The sequence below is a fragment of the Protopterus annectens genome, chromosome 7.part0 (genome assembly GCF_019279795.1).
Source record: "Protopterus annectens isolate FY-2018-M chromosome 7.part0, PAN1.0, whole genome shotgun sequence".
Taxonomy (NCBI): Eukaryota; Metazoa; Chordata; order Ceratodontiformes; family Protopteridae; genus Protopterus; species Protopterus annectens.
In genome coordinates this window covers 525320945-525342169 of record NC_056739.1, presented here as the reverse complement: position 1 = coordinate 525342169, position 21225 = coordinate 525320945, and the positions used below count along the sequence as shown (strand labels likewise).

The 21225-nt window shown below is 35.8% G+C and overlaps 1 protein-coding gene across 1 annotated transcript; it reads left to right on the top strand.

Moving 5' to 3' along the window:
* The first annotated feature begins 10678 nt into the window (after nucleotides 1-10678).
* LOC122806028 (olfactory receptor class A-like protein 1) lies at nucleotides 10679-20402 on the top strand. Its single transcript, XM_044076267.1, has 3 exons — nucleotides 10679-11582; nucleotides 15405-15440; nucleotides 20335-20402. Exons 1-3 carry the CDS (start codon nucleotides 10679-10681, stop codon nucleotides 20400-20402), a joined length of 1008 nt encoding a protein of 335 aa, XP_043932202.1.
* Nucleotides 20403-21225: the final 823 nt, after the last annotated feature.

The following is a 21225-nucleotide window of genomic DNA, read 5'->3' as shown; positions in this document are numbered from 1 at the left end:
CAGCACACACTTTCATGATAATCCCCTGGGCATTGCACATGACTTGGCAGTTGATGGAGTGGTATCCCTAATGGTTAATATAGATTCTGCCCTGCTCAGCAGGCGATACCTTTATGTGTACAAGAATGCGATTTATGGCACTCAGTACTTCAGGGTGGTGTGCTACATGGTAGAAGTGTTGCATATTGCTGGTCCTCACCTCTGGGGAAAGGGGAAAAGATATGTGCTCACTGGCATGTGGAAGCATACATCTAGGAATTAGTGGAGTATCCTGGATGCAGATACCTGTGATACCCCCATCATGTCCCCAGTTGCTCTTTAAAAAGAACCTGTAGCTAGTATCCTAAGGGCTACACATACCTTTGTTATCACTGGAATGGGTTCCCTTCTGTTAGCTCTGATATGGATTTGAGGGTGCCATAGCTCAGTGAGTTCTGTTAATATGTCCCTGTCCACCCTGTAGTGCTCTACGATCTCCAGCTCATGTAGCTCCTGGTAGGTTACCCTGGGCTGAAACACTCTTCTCCTCCTCAGCCTAGGCCTTTTATTAGCAGCAGCAGCAACACTGACTTCATTATCTAAAACACCCAGATATAGAATAGCTGGTTCAGCCCCTAGAATTATTTGAGATAAAAATTATAAGTCTGTGCTCCAATGGTTCAGAGTATTGAGGGAAAATCAGAATGTAGGGTGTATGCATACTTTATACAGTTGTAGTGTCAGTCCACCATGTGGGAGTGGCTAATTCTGATGCATTTCAGCTGCTTAGGATGTAATTTACATGATTTAAAGGCCCTACTTTTCTGCGGGACACAATGTTATTAATTGAATATATCCAGTTTCTATTCATAGCTGGGTACGTCATCACTGTGACAAGGGTGGTCTGGTCACATGAACATGCTAAGCTATGACCAGAACATTTGCAGCAAGTGGTGAGCTGTGCAAACACACACAATGAGCATGAAAAATCTTAAAAGTAGCATGACACCCCCCCCGATGTCATCCATATCCAGTGTGGATATTGACACCATGTAAGAGCCTACATGAAATGGATATGCAGACACGGTTGTTCCTTTTAGCAATTCAACAAATTTAGCTCATTTGCATACATATTCATGCTGGCTCCCAGGAAAATACACGGTTCATAGCCGTGTAATGCACCATTGTACAGACCCGATGCAAGGTCCTACAGTACATTTGTTTAGGTACATTATAACTGTTATTTTACAATTTTTTTTAACTATTTTACATTTTTTTTATTTTTCTGTTAAGCATGTTTGCACAATGTAGGGCATAGCACAAACATGTTGACATTATTAAAAAAAATTATAAATTTTTTATATTCCCTTAATGTTTCAGACATCCATAATATACGTTTTGCACATTTATGTATGTGATATAACCTTTTCAGGGGGTTATGTCTATATTTGTGGACATTTACATCCCTTTTCTTTCAGTGTAGACTCTTTTACACGAAAAAGTTCTGTGTACACTATCAACGCTGACACAGAGTCTAGATACCTTTCAGCTTGTTGGATCACTCCTCCTGGCTAATTTGCATAAAATTTACCTACTTAAGTGCAGTGGTGGCTGGTGACTTCAAATCAAAGGGGGGCTGCAGGAGACAGCTGAATGGGTGGGGTCAATGTGAAGGGGTGTGGACAACTAGAAAGGGGAGGGGCTATGCTCAAAACCACAAAAACTAACTAAATACACTGCCCTAGGTGCCAAACCATCATTATGAGAGTCCAATCAAGACAAAATGAAGTGTAGAAGAAGAAAAATATTTCAATGCATTGGCTGCATAACAGCTTACTTAATATCTAGATGGAAACAAAAAGGTTGTGAGGCATGAAAAAACAAATTACTTTTTAAATACATTAATGGAATGCCAGTCAAAATCAAGTATAAGAAAAACAAGCAGCACTCAACTCAAACCACTTCTTGCACTGCAGTTCTAATTATAATTTATATTCAGCTTTATTAAAGTACCAAATAACATGCTGAAGGTAGAAATCTCTGATGCCCCCACTTGTAAAAATGTTTCCTATCCAAAAAAAGACCTGCTGCCTGACAACTATCTACTTGTTTCATGGGGAAAACATGATCAAAGTAAAAAAATGAAAAGCAAACAAGAAATAAGCTCAAGATACATTGCTTAAAAGGATTACTGTACAGGTTATGGACTACACGACTGGCATTCTGTTTAGTTTACGCGTAAAGCCTGCAGAGATGACTGGAAGTCTCAGAGTGTAATGAGCTTCTTAAAATAATGTAATCCTGTCCTTTATTACAAATACTGTCATATGCATTTCAATACCCAAGGCTTATACATTATCTAGTTAAGTATTCTCTACATTTCAACAACAGAACGGCTTTCCATGTTGGCAATTCTTTAACAGTATGCTTATTAAAGCTTACTTGCATCTTACGATCTCAGCCAAGCTTACCTGATGGTCATTAAAGTATTGCTACTTAAACACAGAGCAACAGGCACATTCAATAATAAGCATAAATCAACAGTACAAAAAATATGACAGAAACCAGACTATTCTGCAAAAATCAAGGACAGATGAAAAGCCACTCTAGTACTTGTGTCTACCTTGGATAGGGGGGATACTCTGCACATTTCCACTGCATAACTACTTCTTGCCTTGCTTGGACACATCCAGAGTCACTACATGGGGGAGTGGGGTGAAACAAGTATGTCACAATTTGAAATGTCTCTGCCTGACTGTGATGGCCCTGACACATGTCATACTTCTCAACCTCAGAGCAAGAAATCTGGACAAAGCCATACAAAGAAGTGGGACAAAGGCCCAAAAATAAGGACAATTTTTAAATATTGCTCTTATAAACTTAGAAAGAAAATAGAATAGGTCTTGCATTAGTATGAATTTTCTGAATGGTATGAAATCTGAAACTCAAATGTCTGTCATTATTTTCTAACTTTAGTCATTAATGATTTGTCACTAATTTGCCAAATAAAACACAATTTTATGAAAAATGGATCAAAAATGTGATGTAAAAATATAAAATAGCCACACAATACAGCTGGGAACCTGTCAAAGATGGGACACTTTAATATTAGTACTGCTAACTTGGGCAGCTGACAAAATAAAAGAATCTACATGCATTTCTGAAATAAAAGTAATCTATAACTCTGATTATTACAGTTATTTCTTAATTGTAAACCCTCCATATTTTCTTCCAAAATTGCTATTTTGCGGAGGGATTATTAGGGGTAAGAGCAACATTTTGAGCCAAAATCAGGGACAGTTTAGAGGTTTGACTATGCCTAATTCTATAAAGCAATGTATTTGCATGTACCTCTCAACCTGTTAATGCAATAAATCTGGACAAGGCCAAATATATTGGGGGAACATATAAATAGTGCTAAAAATTGATCTTGTATAAACTGAGACAGTTGATAGAACAACAGGTCTTACTTTAGAATGCATTTTTCTGAAGGTTATGAAGTCTAAAACTCAGTGTGTCATTATTTAGTGACTTAATTCCTAAATGATTTGCCAGAAAACCAAAAAATTTTATGAGGAACAAACCAAAAATAAGAAGCAAAAATCTATTCATTCTTTGAAAATCTGGACAGTTGGGAGGTATAGTTCAGCTGGGGCTGTCTTTAAGTTTGCTGCCCTTCCCCCTCACAAAATCATGGTCGAATGGAGCCTCCCCCTGCAGCCATTCCAATGATCCATTACTTGGCTATTTCACTCCATTTACCATAAACACTAATGTGCATACTGATTTACTTCTATGATGATTTGGACTTCATTTGAAAGTTTTATTTTGCATTTTACAGCACAAACACTAAGACATCTGCTAAACAAACTTAGCATTAAAACTTCTCTGCCCTTGAAACTCACATTCATTGAAACAGCATTGAAACCCACATTCAAAGAAAATACATTTTACCAGTGGCAGATAAAGATTAATTCTGGGCTGTTTTCAAATCATAGGCCCCTTGCATATGAAACATACATGTGCTCTTTGATGCACCTTCCTATTATTTTGAACATTTTTCCAGTAAACTATGAAACAAAACACATGCACCAATAATGACAAAACTGCCCTATTCAGAACATTTCCATCATAAAAGTCTACTCAAACTTCTACAGTCCACCATTATCAGTAAATATGCACAATTCTACAGTCCACCATTATCAGTAAATATGCACAATTCTACAGTCCACCATTATCAGTAAATATGCACAATTCTACAGTCCACCATTCTCAGTAAATATGCACAATCTCTGAAGAAGTAAAAAAGTCATCTAAATAATTCCACATTAAATAAATATGTAACTAATGAAGAGGTTGCTGCTAACAAACACCCTTATATTTCATGGTTTCATCGAAAAATAAAGTGTCTGATGCCCCTGAGGAATAAATTGCCTATAATACATTAAAAATGATAAGCTAGTAATATTGCAATAGGAAATGGATGGTAAACTGATAACAGGCTCATAGTTAGTATCTTAACTTTTTCAGTATGGCAGCATTCACCCCTTGTGGGAGTAGAACCAACAACCTTCTGCATCAAAAACAAGTACACGACCAGTTCTGCTATTAACAATGCAAACTGACTTAGCATAAGCAGCACTAAACGTCTCTTCCCCTGCAGCACTCAGCTCCTTGTAAAATCTACTCAATACTCAACTGCATCTCAACTTTGCAGCACAAGAAATCTGGAAAAAGCCAAATTTATTGGGGGATGGTCAAAAGCCCAAAAACCAGGGACACATTAAACATTGCTTGTATAATCTTGGAAAGTTGCTAGAATAAAATGCTGTGTTACCACCATACATTTTACTGCGAAGGTCCCTATGCAAAAGAGTCAGAGCAACATACCACTATGCCAAATCATCTGCTTTGTGAAAGAAAAATGCTGTGTTACCACCATACATTTTACTACCAATGTCCCTGTGCAAAAGAGTCAGAGAAACATACCACAATGCCAAATCACCTGCTTTGTGAAAGAAAAATGCTGTGTTACCACCATACATTTTACTGCCAAAGTCCCTGTGCAAAACAGTCAGAGCAACATACCACTACGCCAAATCAGCTGCTTTGTGAAAGAGTGTAAGACTGAAACTTAAATGGCTATCATTTAATGAATTCAGTTCTCACCATAGCTGTCAACCTTGAACCTCTTAGCACAAAACACCTGGACAAACCCAGTAATGAGGGAATACAGCCCTCAAACATATTCAGTGAATTCAGTTCTTGCCATAGCTGTCAAGCTTAGCACAAAAAAAACCTGGACAAAGCCAATAATGGGGTAATACAGTCCCAAAAATAATGACAGATTTCAAATATTCATCTTATAAACTTAGGTTGTGTTACTATGTATTTTCTGAAGAATATGAAGTCTGAAATTCAAATGCCTGTCAGTTTTACTTCTGCCAGAACAAAAACAATTTTCAGCAGAGGCCCAGGGAGAAATACTGCAGACACATGTCTTTGTAAAATGGCAGGACACCAGAGCAAATCCACACAAACACAGGGATAAGATGCAGACTCCACACAGAAGGCACTCCAGCCAAGAATCAAACCAGAAAACCTATAGCTGTGAGGCAACAATGCTACCACTGCACCATCAAATATGTAAGGAATTCAACATTCAGAAACCTGAAGTCTGAAATCCAAATGCCTGTCAATTTTATTTAACATTTGTTAATCAGGAGAGTCTGACTTGGAACAAAAAAAATTTTCAGCAGAGGCCCAGGAAGAAATAATGCAGACATGTTTTTGTAACATGGGAGGACACAAAAGCAAACCCACACAAACACAGGGAGAAGATGCAGACCCCACAAAGAAGGCACCCCAGCCAAGAATCAAACCTGAGAACCTGCAGCTGTGAGGCAACAATGCTACCACTGCACCATCAAATATCAAGCATTGCAGCATTTAGAAACCACAGATATTATGAGGAACAGATCAGATCAACTATGAAGCAAAAATCTGCAATTTTTTTTTTACAAATGGTGGTGGGTAGGGAATTCAGGTCTTTAACACCTGCATACAAGGTACAGGGTTCAAGCCTGAGGTATTCCCTACCACCACCATGAGTCTAGCCACCAGTATATAGCAACTGGGGCATTTTCACACACACACATTTACCTGTAGTAGATCTCGTAGCTGCTCCAAATCCCCGTCCACACATATATCCAAACCAACTTGTAGCTGCTCCAAATCCCTGTCCACACATATAACCAATCCCTTAATGCCATAACATATATCCATATCCATAGCTGCCCTGTCCACATTGCGAGATCTTCCCGCCTGTCCAGTGTCCACATAGCTCCAAATCCCATCACGAGATCTTCCAGACTGCTGACGTTGCAGTCCGACTCTGATGAGTTTCCAGGACAGTCTATTGCTGTTACAATTGCATAGACTTCTGGGATCATGCTCTTACATGTTTCCCAGTCTGGACTGCTGCTGAAACAGTCTGTGCATGCTCCAGACTGTCTCAGCAGCAGTCCGGACTAGTGCGCATCCGCAAATTTTGTTTTTTATCTTTTATTTTCTTTTTTATCTTTTATTTTCTTTTAATTTCTTTATTGTTTACAGCTGTGGGGGCTGCAGTCCAGCAGTCCAGTAGCACGGGCCACCCCTGCTTAAGTGGACATTCACATTGCACTGATGTTTTCCTATTTGTGAGTGCTTGTGCGTCACTAAGCGAGGTTTACTAAATCTAAAAATGTTTGCACTCAAAATCATGCAGGCTTTACTGAATTCCCTTGCCAATCTACCTTAAAATGCAAAGAATAATTTATTCCTAGTATTTATCAATTCATTAACTTCTTTTATAATCCTATAATAATTCAAATACATGATGGCGTCTTAAATTCTTGAATAAATAATTTGTTAAATATTTGAATACTGTACAATTCCAATAAAAACAGATTTTCTTTCTGACTCAGAAACATAGCTTTGGTTAATACTTAATGTTTTAATTTTATTGTTAACAAGTTTAAGGTTCAAAGTTTCTCAAACATTTTCAATATCCATCTATTTCAGTGCATTAACTGTATCTGCTGCTGTTAATAAGATTTCATCTGTAATGATTATTAGTTATGATTGTTTATTGTGTTGTATTTTGAACCCATTTGTATTATTTTACCTACACACACACACACACACACACACACACACACACACACACACACACACACAGACACTCTCACACACACACACACGCACGCACGCACGCATGCACACACACACACACACACACACACACACACACACACACACACACACACACACACAGACACATATATATGTTTTCACTTCATAATCTCGAAATGCTGAAATCTGGAATTTCAGCATTCTGAGACCATGAAGCTGAAAATGCAGAATGCCAAAAGTGCATAAGAGCGAATTCGAATATCTCAAATCCACGCTTATGCATTTCCGGTATGTTGAGTGAAGTGTTTGGCTGGTATGATGTCTGAAATTGAAGGTGAGTGAGCGTTTTTGTGTGTTTTTGTACATTGTATGTGTGGGTAAGGGTAGGGAAGTGTAAGTATGATTCTTGGATTTATTGTTGTTTGTGGTGTGTGCAAGCGAGTGTAGAATGCCATGACGTGAGTTTTTTATTTCATTATTTGCGATCTCAAAGTTGGTATATATAAGTAGGGGGTGTATGGGGTGCAGGGGAGCTTGCCTCCCTGCTTATATGTAATGTAGGGTTGTGTGGTTTGTGTGATGTGGGTGGAATGGTGTGTGTGTGTTATGTGGTGTATGGTGTATGTATGTTTGTGATTGTGTGATTCGTGATTGTTGGTTTAGGGATTGTGAATGGTTTGACTTCATAATTTTGAAATGCTGAAATTCAAGATTTCAGCATTTCGAGATTATGAAGTGAAACCATATATTCATATATATCATAGGGAAAAATGTTGCACATTTTATTGAAAACAGATTTCATGACATATCACTGAAATACATTTCACAGAAAATTTCACATATGCTACATATTCCTCCAAAAGCATTTTCACATAGAGGCTCATATGGGAGGGGGAGGAGGCTTCACTCCTAACATAAATGTGCTTACTTCAGTGTCTCACAACTGAATGGAAAAGAGAGCACTCCAAACACGAGTCACTACAGGTGCGCATAAACAACAGTACAACATAACTCTGGGCATTAACAAGGTACAAATACTGATCAACACTACATTGTATTGTAATTCTTATGATCTAAAACCCCTCCAGATGTCATTTTCTATAACATTACACAATGTTCAATGAAATATGTTTCAGTGATTTATGGTTTCAGTAAAATGTATTTCAACAAAATGTGTTGCAGTTTTCTTTTTCAACAAAATGTCCTTTATGTCAAATGAATAGCACCCACACATATATATAGGTTTATTTAAAATTCTATAAACATCACAATATTGACAGACAAGATATTGACACAAAATATCTAAGACACATAATATGCTCATCCACTCAGAGACTGTTGGTGGGTCCAAGAGTATGTCTTGTGACTGATGGAATGTTTTCCTATACTTATTTAGCACATTACTTGTACAATTTATTACTTCAATGGCTTTTATTGACCTAAACATTACTTGGCTTCCAAATATCTTTTAATGCATACTTATTTGATATTGCCTTTAAAGGGGAAGGATAATATAATTTATTATAGCTAGTTTCTAATCCATTTTTATTATTTCACTTGTATTATCATGAAAAAATAAAAGTAAAGTGAAGTTAAAAATTACACGCCTCAGTGGAAGTGTGTGCTAAAAAACATTTTGTTTAAGATTTGTACAAGTATATTAGAACAAAAGAATTATCATGTCTATAGACAAACCTGCTTTTGCCACTTATGAAGATGAAGTTAAAAGACTTAATAAATCCTGACTTATGGAAACCAAAATGCAAGTTACTCTACTGAAAATAAATAGGCAGAACTAATGAGAAAAATCTGGAATTTAAACTAGACACAGGGTCTGGCACAGTGCATAATATTTGGGTAGAACAACAGTGGGAGTATGTATATCATAGGAGAGTCTTGTATGTACATTGTTAACCTGTTTTTTCCTCCTGCCTCCCCATTCATTTCTCCTGTGGTAACAGTCTTCATTCCATTAATAACCCTTTGGTTCACTATGTGGACAACTTTTGCATGGTCTTACATTCCTCCCCTAACACTGCTGGATACCTAAGGGAATTGCATGTAGTGAATCACTGTGGGGTTTCATCAACTTTTACAAGTGAAGTTACCTTCAAATGCTTCACCCCCTCCCCTTGACAAGCATATTTGCATGCCATCTCATTTCCAGTGGGACTTCTGACACAGATTGCACACCCTATACATGCATACACAACTAGTCAAACCACAATAACCTACTTCTTAGTAAGGGTTTTATCTCTCCATGACATGTGTGACATTGTTAACTAAATCTTTCCACTTGGTGACACTATGTTATCAAAAACTGTCTCATGGAGTACAAAACTAAGGCATACCTACCCTTTTTTAAAATATCAGGATGTAAAAAACTGATTCCACTAAAGGCAAGAATTATAAAACATATGCACAGCATAAAACCTGTTGCTGCCTGGGTAGAGAATAAATCACACTGTCAAAAAGACTTTTCCAATGCTTTACAAAAAAGATAAAATGTGTCATTCTGAGTACTATACCAATCCATCCAGAAGCTTGGGAAGATTGACATAGAACATTATGTGGAAATAAACTTGAGATGGTATTAGTGATACATACTCCTGGGGGGGGGGGTTGCAGCATTCTAATGTACAGCAAAAGAGGAAGGAAGGAATGAACAGCTTAGTTATGAAAAAGCAACTATAGCCAGTGCTATGGGTAAATTGAACGTTTATTGTTGTAACGGAAATAAATGATTATTAGCTGTACTCATTAGAAGGACTTGAATAGCATGATTAGTTAAACACAAGATTCTCAGCTTTATTGACCTGCAAGTTCTAAATGCAATCATTAGGAAAGAGCATGTCCTGCAGCTTACAGTTAAAGTAGTCGTCAAAGAAATGCCAAATGCTAAGTTAATTTCAGTAGTAGCAGCAAACTAGATTACAGAAGTTCCAGACTTGACAAACTAGTACATCATTATAAAGTATGCAATTCATTGCACTTCTTTTTGGTATGTAGATGCACATAAAACTTTCTGATGAGTTGCTGCTTAGTAATTGCAGGCTTGAATGTGTTATAATCACATCTCACAACCATAACTTTCTGCTGACTAGATTTTCACAGAAGGTCAAGATTTTTGCCTCATATTGTGGTCCATTCTTAATAAAATTTGTGGTTTCCTGGCAAATCAGTGAGGATTGATGTCACAAAATAGACATACATTTGAGTTTCAGACTTCATATCCTTCAGAAAATGCATGTAACTTGGACCGGTAGATGGAGAAATGGAAATTCTCCCTAGTCTGGAACCTATGTCTGTAGTAGACAGAATCAAGTGTAAATGCTCAACCAGCCATGGTTAAGCCTACATATACTCCTTAAAGTAGCCATAGGGTGTTAAATATTGTGAAATTAATTTATGAAATATGGCATGGCATGGTTTAAAATGGCACCCTGGAGCATAATGAAATGTACTGTATGTTCAAATGAAAAGATCAATAATTAGAATAAATTATGAATTTTTATTTGCAGAAATGGAACTTCCCACAATTATCAAAGGAGTTTGCTTCTTCCTTCAAACAAGTACTGGTATTCTGGGCAATATAATAATCCTTATGTGCTATGCACACATTGCCTTCAATGAACGGAAATTGATGCCCATTGACAACATTACATCCCACCTTGCTTTTGTTAACATGATAGTGCTACTTACAAGTGGAATTCCACAGACGATGACTTCTTTTGGATTACAGAATATTTTAAACCACCATGGCTGTGTCTTTGTCATTTTTGTCTATGCAACTGTAAGAGCTCTTTCAGTGTGTGTCACTTGCCTTTTAAGCTTGTTTCAGTCTGTTACCATTGCCCCATCAACCTGCAGTTGGGCCTGCCTCAAAATTAAAATCCCACAATACCTTATGCCATGTTCATTCATACTCTGGGTGGCAAATATGGTTATGTGTTGTGGCCTGCTCTTCTATACCACTGTGCCTCAAAATGGAACAGTTCCAAAATATACAATCAGTACAGGGTACTGCTATTTAAAGTTTCCTGATGAGGTTGTATATAAATTCTATGGGGCTCTGTATACAGGGCGAGATGCTACAATTGTGTGTGTGATGGTTATGGCAAGTGCTTATATTTTATTGACACTGTATAGACATAACAGACAAGTTAAGAGCATAAGAAGCTCAAGCCCAAGTAAAAAATCTACAGCAGAGGTGAAAGCTGCTGAAATTGTCATATGTTTAGTAATACTTTATGTCATGTTTTATGGGATTGATAACATAATTTGGATATACATGTTAATTAAAACATCTGCATCTTCTGAAGTTGAATATTTAAGAGCATTCTTTTCTTCTAGCTATGCATCTCTAAGTCCTTTTCTAATTATTAGTTTTAATAAGAAGATTCAGAAGAACCTTTGCATTAAAACTAGCTAAGTAGAAGTCTAAGATAACGCCATATTAACATAGCTGACAAGATGCGCACAGTGATCATAACTATGTGTAAATTGTTTAGTATTCTTTAAAATACGGGATCTTAAATCCTCTTAATATATTTAAAACTTCCTTCCTTTTTGACTACACTGTTACAATAGCTTATTTTCAAATGGACAACAAAACCAACAGTTAATCAATTTGAGTTATGTTCCTCGTAAAAGTTAATAATCACCAAAATGTATGTCTGATTCTTAAAAAAAATTTAGATATGCTGTTATAAAACATTCACTGTCTCTTTCTGTGCTAGGCTGTTTAAATCTGGAAAAAATTAAACAGCACCATAAATATACATGGATGTATGATATCAGTGCAGTTATTACATATGGTCTGTATCAACATGCAGTTTATTTGGCTGCTAATTTTTGAAAACATTATAATTACCAATCCTGATCTAAGAAGTTTAGAAACATTTTTATACAGTTTGTTGTTTGCTTTAAATTACAGTCTTAAGAGTGATGAATATTAGAAATAACAAAGGGGAGAGGGATTATTAAACTGTAAACACAAAATTTAAGAATGTAAACATTGTAAAATCATTTTACAGGCTTCCCAGTTTTCCTAAATAAATGTTTCTGTATGCAAAATTGATGAAATCTGAGGGACAATAGTTAATATGGAAGAACAAATAAACAAATAACAGTTCATTAAGAATTGTTGTAATCATTTGCTGTAATACATTCCTTGGTTTGTATAATGTATTTCCTTTGTTTGTTAACATATTGCCTTCACAGGAGCTGGGAAATGCAGTCTAACCTGAAAATTATCATCTGAAGCTTTTTCCAAAAGCAATCCATAAATATTCAGTATGACATTAAACATTCTATTGTAAGTGTCTTGCCCTCATGCAACTACATTATGATAAAACAGGGTTTTTGTAACCACTTACCCCAAAAACTATACTCATCTTAATGACATATTTCTTTTTATATATCTTGAAATAGTTACACTATACTCCTTATTATTCACTCTGCATAACATTGTATTGCTACTTAATGCCTTGTAATAATCCTGTAACATTGCTGTTTAATGCTAATTTATAATGAAAATTGTATAATATGTTGGAGCTTTTCTCCCCGGGCCTCCACTGAAAAGGGGCTAGTTAGCTCAGTTGGACAATACTGATAAACAAATGTAAAATAAATAAATAAATAAATAAAGCCCAGAACACTACAACTGTAAACAGCAAATATTCAGGACAAATTCATCTTTGGAGTATGAGTACTTGTGAATTCCAAGCTGTAAAAGAATTTTGTAAGTCAAAATAAAGTAAATGTTAATATTTAAATATATGCAAATAAAGTTAAATCAGGTGGAATCTGCTCAAGATAATGGGTAGTATTTATCAACTCATGGCTCAAGTAAACACAAGGACAATCAGTGAAAAGCATCATTGTGCCATTATGCAAAGTAGCTAAGTAGAAATGAATAGTGTGGATTACAGAACATATAAGTCCTGTGCAGAAATGTCCACACAAGGGAATCATTTATCTTCAGGGGCATAAAATGGTATAAAACTGCTCTAGTTATGTAAACTCACAAAATTATTTCCACTGCTTTTGTTACTGCCAGCATGCTCAAACCCATGCAAACTTAACTAAGATCATTTAACAAAACATGCTGTCTGCACACCTCAGTATAGCTTTGAAGTCATAATCTAATAAAATTAGGAAGCTTTATTTATGGAATCTAAGGGTGTCCCTAAGTAGAGTTGGAGTCATAAACTAAAATAGCTGGGAAGCTTTATTTGTGGAATTTAACTATGTCCATACATGGCGCTGAAAATGGGGAAGACAAGAAAGATGGAAATGAAGGAGAAAGAAGACAAGAGACACACAGACTCAATATGTGAAGAGGGTAAACAGGATCAGATGAGAGATGAGGGCACTTTTTAATGAGAGATTGACCCCCTTTTTTCAAATGTTTTATATACTCATGGACGGAGTATATAGTATAAACACACACACACACACACACACACACACACACACACACACACACACATATGCACACAGACATATATATATATATATATATATATATATATATATATATATATATATATATATATATATATATATGGGATTTGTACTGATCCCCGAATGACAACATCAACGAACCACTATCGGCTGGGCATACTTATGTGAAAGTTCTTTTCACCAAAGAAGCACTTTCGTGTAACTATGCATGATGCAGAGATCGTACTATGGTGTGGATAAGGGAATATTGCTTTTTCCTCACTGTAGTGTAATCTCGGAGTGAGAATATTAAAGAGGGGGGTGCGGGGGGGCTTGCCCCCCCCTGCATAAAAGTAGATTTATTGATTTTTTTTTTCAACACACTTTAACGAAAGTGCTTTTGCAGTGAAAGCTCTTTTGTTAAAGTGTGTTCAGTGATTGTGGATTTGGACTATTGAACTTTTGTTCAATAGTCCTAGATCCATACATATATATATATATATATATATATATATATATATACATATATATATATATATATATATATATATATACATATATATATATATATATATATATATATATATATATATATATATATATATATATATATATATATATATATATATATATATATATATATATATATATATATATATATATATATATATATATATATATATATATATATATATATATATATATATATATATATATATATATATAGTGTGTGCGTGTGTGTGTGTGTGTGTATTTTATGTATGTATATATGGGTGTAGTTGGAAACATTGGATACAATCAATGTTAACACATAAGACATCCAAAACATCAACATTTAAAACACATCAACTAAAACTATGAATGTGCTGAGAAAAAGACTCAGCGCATGCAAAACTTAATAACAAAAAAAATATATATCATTGCTAACTCCAAGATTGCACAAACATGGGCATCCTGTGTGTGTGTGTATCTATATATCTATAGCTATATATATATATATATATATATATATATATATATATATATATATATATTTAAATATATATACCGATTCACTTCATAACATCAATTTGTACTCAATAAGGAAGGAATAGCCTCAAAAATAATTTACTTTATACCCTATTTGGATGACATTTTTACTAATAAAAGGGAAACATGAAAAGGCAAAAAATCTCATTGATTATTTTAATGAGACTACAGACTTCTTAATGTTTACATATAATTTTGACCCAAATGAAATAGCCTTCTTAGATGTCCAACTTACCAAAAACTATGTTGAAAAGAGATACCAAGCAAAAATGTATAGGAAACCATCATATTCAAACACATTCTTGCACTATACAAGTGCACACCCTTACCACCAAAAAAGATCGGTGGTAAAGGGTCAATTAGCAAGGGCTGCCAGAATGGTGTCTACAGATGAGGACTTCCATAGTGAGTGCCAGTTCTTAAAGAAATTATTCACAAAAAGCGCATACCCGAGTACTTTGATTGACAAACTAATAGAAGAAGTTGTGGAGAAAAGAATTAATGGTGTGTACATGCCCATTCTGAGTATACAACACCCTACTGGGTTGAATTACTACTCTATGAATTATTGTCAGGTTGATATGGAAAATCAGATCCAGGACACAATCATTGGGACAGGTATGAACCAAACTGATTTCACAATGAGCTATATTACAACTTTTAACCTTGATTATCGTCACACAAAAAACATACTCATAAAAATATTGGAATATTCTCTTAGAGGAGAAACTAATAGTGGACAAATTGGGTACAGAACCAAGATTCATTACTAGGAAGGGTAGAACACTCAAGAATATATTTGAAGGTGAGTGCAGGATTCAATCATATGCAAAAGGGATGAAACAATGTGGTAGTTACCCCTTTTGCAAATACATTCATGTAGGTGCATCACTGCACATAAACAACACACATTTGAGTAACAGAAGAAAAGTTAATTGCAACTCCAAACTGAACGTATATGTGGCTAAATGTCAAAATTGTGATTCATTCTACATCGGTAAAACCGAGCGTAAGAGCCTGCATATATGAACATATATATTGTATTAATAAACACAAACTGGACAATGCTTTAGCCAAGCATATAGAACAATATCCAGAACATGCATTTAAATTCTGGATACTTGATCAAGTGGACAGTAATCCAAGAGGGAGTCCATTCACCTTATTATTAGAAAAGTTGGAATTACTCTGGCAAAATCGTCTCAATGCTTATAACTTTCCGGGATTGAATGACTTGTTCTATCACATGCTGTTTAAAACTGAAAAGCTTAATGAGATGAAATACTGTAGTAACAACATTATAGAAATTATGTTTTACTTATTAATTTTTTACTTGAAAATGTTTATAATGTAAGGTTAGATAAATGAGGAGACTCTTTAGATTTTACACAATTTTCGTATATAATTTTCACCATATTTCTGCTGCGATAAATGTAGTCATTTGCTTGTTAAATAAGACAGTTTTAAAGAACAGGAAAATACATATTATGTTCGCAATGCGATTTTAACTACTGTTCCTTTAAATTTTAAGATGGAGAGACCAGCTGATTTTATTCATGGTTAAACATGACTATTTAAACTTGATTTTTGTAAATGTTAGTATCTGATGAAGTTCAAAGAAGTATTTGGATGAAAAGCACTTCATTAAACTTTGCGGATTCAGACTTCAGTGAAGTTGCCAGTTGTTTTTGTTTTAATTTCTCGCTATGATTTATGTTGTTTAAACTCAGTATATGTATGATATGTGTTTTCAGTGTTTTGAGTTTCAGTGTTTTGAGTTTTCAGTGTTTTGAAGTTTCAGTGTTTTGGTCTTCTATATTATGAAGTTTTCTCATTTTCAGTGTTTTGAGCTTTCAGTGTTATGAAGTGAATCCATATATGTATATATATATATATATATATATATATATATATATATATCTATATATATATATATATATATATATATAGATATATATATATATATATATATATATATAGAGAGAGAGAGAGAGAGAGAGAGAGAGAGAGAGAGAGAGAGAGAGAGATATGTGGGTCCCTATCAGATTATCGAAGTTTAAAACTTTGAAGTCATATGACTGGGATCAAAGTTTTGAAACTTCAAACTTTTTGAATGGAGATTGCGGTACAGAGCGGAACAAGAAATTTACCCTTTTCTGCAATGTAGTGCAGTCTCAAAGTTGGTATATTTAATTAGCAGGGGATGTGGGAGGGTGCAGTGGGGCAAGCGCCCCCTACAAAATGTGAAAAATAATATCTATTTTTTCTATTTGAAACCTAATATAACCTGCTTCAGATTCTGCAAGTCCAACTCCTGCATCAGGTAGAGGAGGAGAAGGGTTTTGGTCTTGCTATTGGACTAACTTTGGGCTAGACCCTTAGCTTTACAGAAGTCATCCCTGGAAAGTCCTTTTCATTGATTCAAAGGGGTTATTAACAAGTGGTGTCATAACCAAGTTTGGAGTGTGGAAATCAATTCCTTTTTCTAACTTTATTTATTTATTTTGATTAGGTCAACTCACTTACTGGTACTGATTCCTAGTAGGAATAAGTTGTGGCACTGTTTTGGATATTTTTAGTAGTTTCAGAAACACATCACTGCTCTGCTAATGACATAACACACCGAGTGTGACTGAACTGCGTTTAGCAGTTATGCACATTCATGACTTCATCGTATATCAGTGCATCTTACTGACAAGCATCCAAATGGAATTACACCAATACATAAAGGTGCACATCTGTCCAACTGTGCACATCATAGAGTTCAGTGTGGCTGAGCCTAATTTGCATAAAATGCTTCAAAATTAGCTCCACCTTTCACCAATCTGCCTTAGTCTACCATATGTGTCTGCACTGCACTGAGTCATGCTCATTGTGGACTTTCCTGGAAAAGGTCAATTAACTAACAGAAATTAGTGAGGCAATTAAGATCCCATAAAGTAATGGGAATACACAGTGGGTAGTCTACCTCAGTGAGATCTGCTGTTCAGAACCATTATTTTACTGGTAAGAAATGTCAGTTAATATTATTTGCCATACTTATGAATGACAGGACTTGAGAATGTTTATGATGCCATTTTTAATGCTGTATGTGTGTTAATGGGGTTTCTGATATTAACTGTCAATATGGGAGAAAAGATGAACAGCAAGAAGGAAGTCATTTGATTTTTTGAAGCAGTGCCACACCCTAAAAGGGACCATTTATAACTATGAATTTAAAAACTATGATACAGGTTGACATGATAGTCAGAGTACAAATACTGTTACATTTACTAGTCTATTATGAACTTGCATGAATTAAGTATTACTAGTTCAGGATGTCAGTTGAGAGAGAATGATTCAGTTGTGGGTCAGTACTTGCTTGCAATTTATAAAATATTGCAACAGCAAGACACAGAAGAAATAACTTTAGTAAATAGTCTGGCTGCATAAATGAAATATTATCAGTCTAGGGTGTCATGTGAGGGAGAGGGGTTTAACTCTGGCCAGTATATTTGCTTTCCTGTTAAAAATGACTAGCAGCAGGGAACCGGACACCACATAGATTAGTTTACTCTGGAGAAGAACTTCATCCTCACTGATGTTCAGAGGATGCATGGGAAAAACTTGGTTGGAAGAAGGAGTCAGATTATGCGGAGAGAGCTAATGCAGGGAATGAAGAATATCATACCTTTGCACGGTGTAGGAAAAGAACAAATGACCTGGCAGAATGTGCAAGGATGAAGGCTGGGCACAATGCAATTGCCTGCAGCAGCACTGATGGCAGACCTTCCACAGTCCAATCTTTAACTCCTGATAAGGAGTAGTTTCTCTCTCTATAAGGGGTGAAGAATTTGATGCAGATGAGGCTACGACTGGAATCATCAAAGATGATACAGACCCAAGTAATTTCAGAACACGGCAGCAACCACAGCCCTGCATTTCTGAAGGTTAATGAGTAGCTGAATCAAATATGATATACTGAGATCTACTACATTTGTAACATGCACATATGGTCCTTATATTTTACATTATCAAATATGCAACCCACATCTCATGTAAAAGAATCTGTATGGTGGGTGCATGATAAGTGCAGATAACATCACTGTTGGGATAAATAATTTCAGCTGTCACAGGACTCATTAACCACATCCTCAGATATTTTTTTTGCAAGGTCCACATCAAAAACAACCACTTTCTGTTCTTCAGCACAGCAGCATAACGTTCATTGATGATGCCCTGACTCTGATATTTATGGCAGTCTAAGGACAGCAGCACACAGCTGCAAGTTTACTGGCAGGACCACCCACCCCAAAACAGGTGGATAATTCCATAGTCAGTGACATGGACTCACACACCCAACAGAATAAGGAAATTATATTATTGCATGGGGAAGTTGGGACACTATGTATTTCAACACCAGTTTCTTGTGAATACCCTAAACACGTGGATGGGAACCTTACTATTTCAGAGGTAACAGTGGCCAATGTAACAATAGTTAAAGGTAAGCCAAGTAAAGGCATATTTCATAGTCAGCACCTGAGACATGCAAGGTCGTGGCTGCTTAATATGAAATATGCCATGACTAGCTCAGATGCAGGCATTGCCACTGACAGCCAAGTACAGATGGTTAGAGTATTACAGGGCATATGCGAGGAACTTCACCAGTACATGGGAATGGTGGAGGCTGGAGACAGTGCGATGATGATTTTTATACACAGTATAATGCAACACGCAGCATCTATGTCAGCTCTATATCTGCACTAATAAAGACTTGCCAGAGTCCCACTGGAAACACAGCTGGACATGGATGGTGGAACTGTTGTGCACATGTGGGGAAAGAGTAGGCTGCACCTCACATGTTTCCAAAGAAAGTGCTGCACGGATTACAGGTGAAACAACCAAAAGGAAGGCAGACCTTCCACAAATTTTACTAGAAATTTTCAATCAAAGTCTAGGTCATGCAACACACTTGGGTCAATGTGCTATGGTCCCCTTGCATGCACTAGATTACTCCATCAAAGCAAGTCAGCATCAAGTTCACATGGTAACACTTGCTCACAATCCATGGGACCATCACCCCCATTATCCTTAGGGGACATTGCATATGATAGCTTACACATATAAGTCTCTTTTCAGACTGCAATCAATACAAAGCGATAGGGATGTCAATGCACAACTCTTCAATACATCTGCTCAGCAGTGATGCAAAACAAAGAAAACATTTTCAAAAGTAAAAGTTGCTTGTACAGCTTTTAATCTCTGTTCACAGTTCAAACCATTACAACTGTGGAGGAAAGTTTAACAAACTGACAGATAAACTCTACAGTTTCCCACTACCAATCAGTAGGGACATGCAGGCGATGTGGGAAATCATCATTAAGAATTGGAACATTTTTTTTTCAGCCAGGATGATCTAAAATCTATTTTAGGTGACCAACCTACCTTCTCCTACAAAAAATCCTCTTCATTAAGAGCAAGTTTCAAAATCAGGGACTTGCCTTTTCTAATAGGAAACCAGGATCTAACACAAGGACCCCCAGGCATGTTTACTTGTGGCCTCTGTGTAGTTAGCCAACACATTTTAAGCTGCAGCTCTTACACCTTCTCACATTGCAACTACAAAGTTATTTTTACGCAGCATATGTACTGCCACATGGAGTGGGTGGTATATGCAGTTATATGCAAAAGATGTAACCAGTTCTACATTGGTAAAACTAGCAGCAAGCTTTCTGACAGATCTAAGGATCACCTGGCAGCTATCCACAAAAAGTGTAGCACTAATGCACTAGGAAACCACAGCAGCAAATGCATGAATTTTGCTGGGTTTCAGTTCTTGGTATTGGAAAAACTGGATTTATTTTTTGGTGACTGCAACATGCTGCTGGAAATGAAGGAACTTAAATGGCATGTCCTTCTGGGAGATGACTCAGCTCCTGGACTCAATTAACATATTAATATTAAATTTGCGCTGCATTGGCTACATTAAAAACAGAGTGGTTTTGTTTTGTTTGGTTGCAAAACTACTCTAGGGGAACAAGGGTTTTGCTAGATGAATGCCGCTCTGAATTGTAGACTTCTAGATATTTCTTGGGTTGCTTTGGCAGTTTAAATATTGGATTTCAGCCCTAGTGCTTACTTTGGTTTCAGTGATTCCCCTATACTAAGATCTTAAATTATTAAGGTCCTTTATTTATTCATTTATTTTATTTAATTTAATTTGATTAGTTAATTGTCACAATAATAATATACCTTGTAATGCTGACATATTTTGATAATCACAACATTTTTTATAGGTTGGGTTATTTTATTGCTGATTCTTATGAAGGCCCTTTGACATTCTGTCTCTTTATGGTAGGTTAGTATTTTTTGAATTACAGAATATTAAGTGTGTACAACTGATTACACTGCATTTATGTATTTGTTTCTGAAGAAGTCTTATCCATCAATAAAAGATGAAAGTGCTTAAACACTAGTTCATCCTATGTGTTTTTTTTTTTTTTGTTTTATAGTTCGAGGTTTGTTTTTCGTAGTCAGGGTGTTTGAAGTTATTTTATTATAGTTTATCTTCTTAGTCTCGCAAGTTGTCAGTTATTTAGTAAATATTTTTTTTTC

Coding starts and splice junctions, on each gene's coding strand:
- LOC122806028 (XM_044076267.1), top strand. CDS start 10,679: ATGGAACTTCCCACAATTATCAAAGGAGTTTGCTTCTTCCTTCAAACA. Junction 11,583..15,404: donor GAACCTTTGCATTAAAACTA/GCTAAGTAGAAG, acceptor ATTCATTACTAG/GAAGGGTAGAACACTCAAGA. Junction 15,441..20,334: donor AAGAATATATTTGAAGGTGA/GTGCAGGATTCA, acceptor TAAAACTAGCAG/CAAGCTTTCTGACAGATCTA.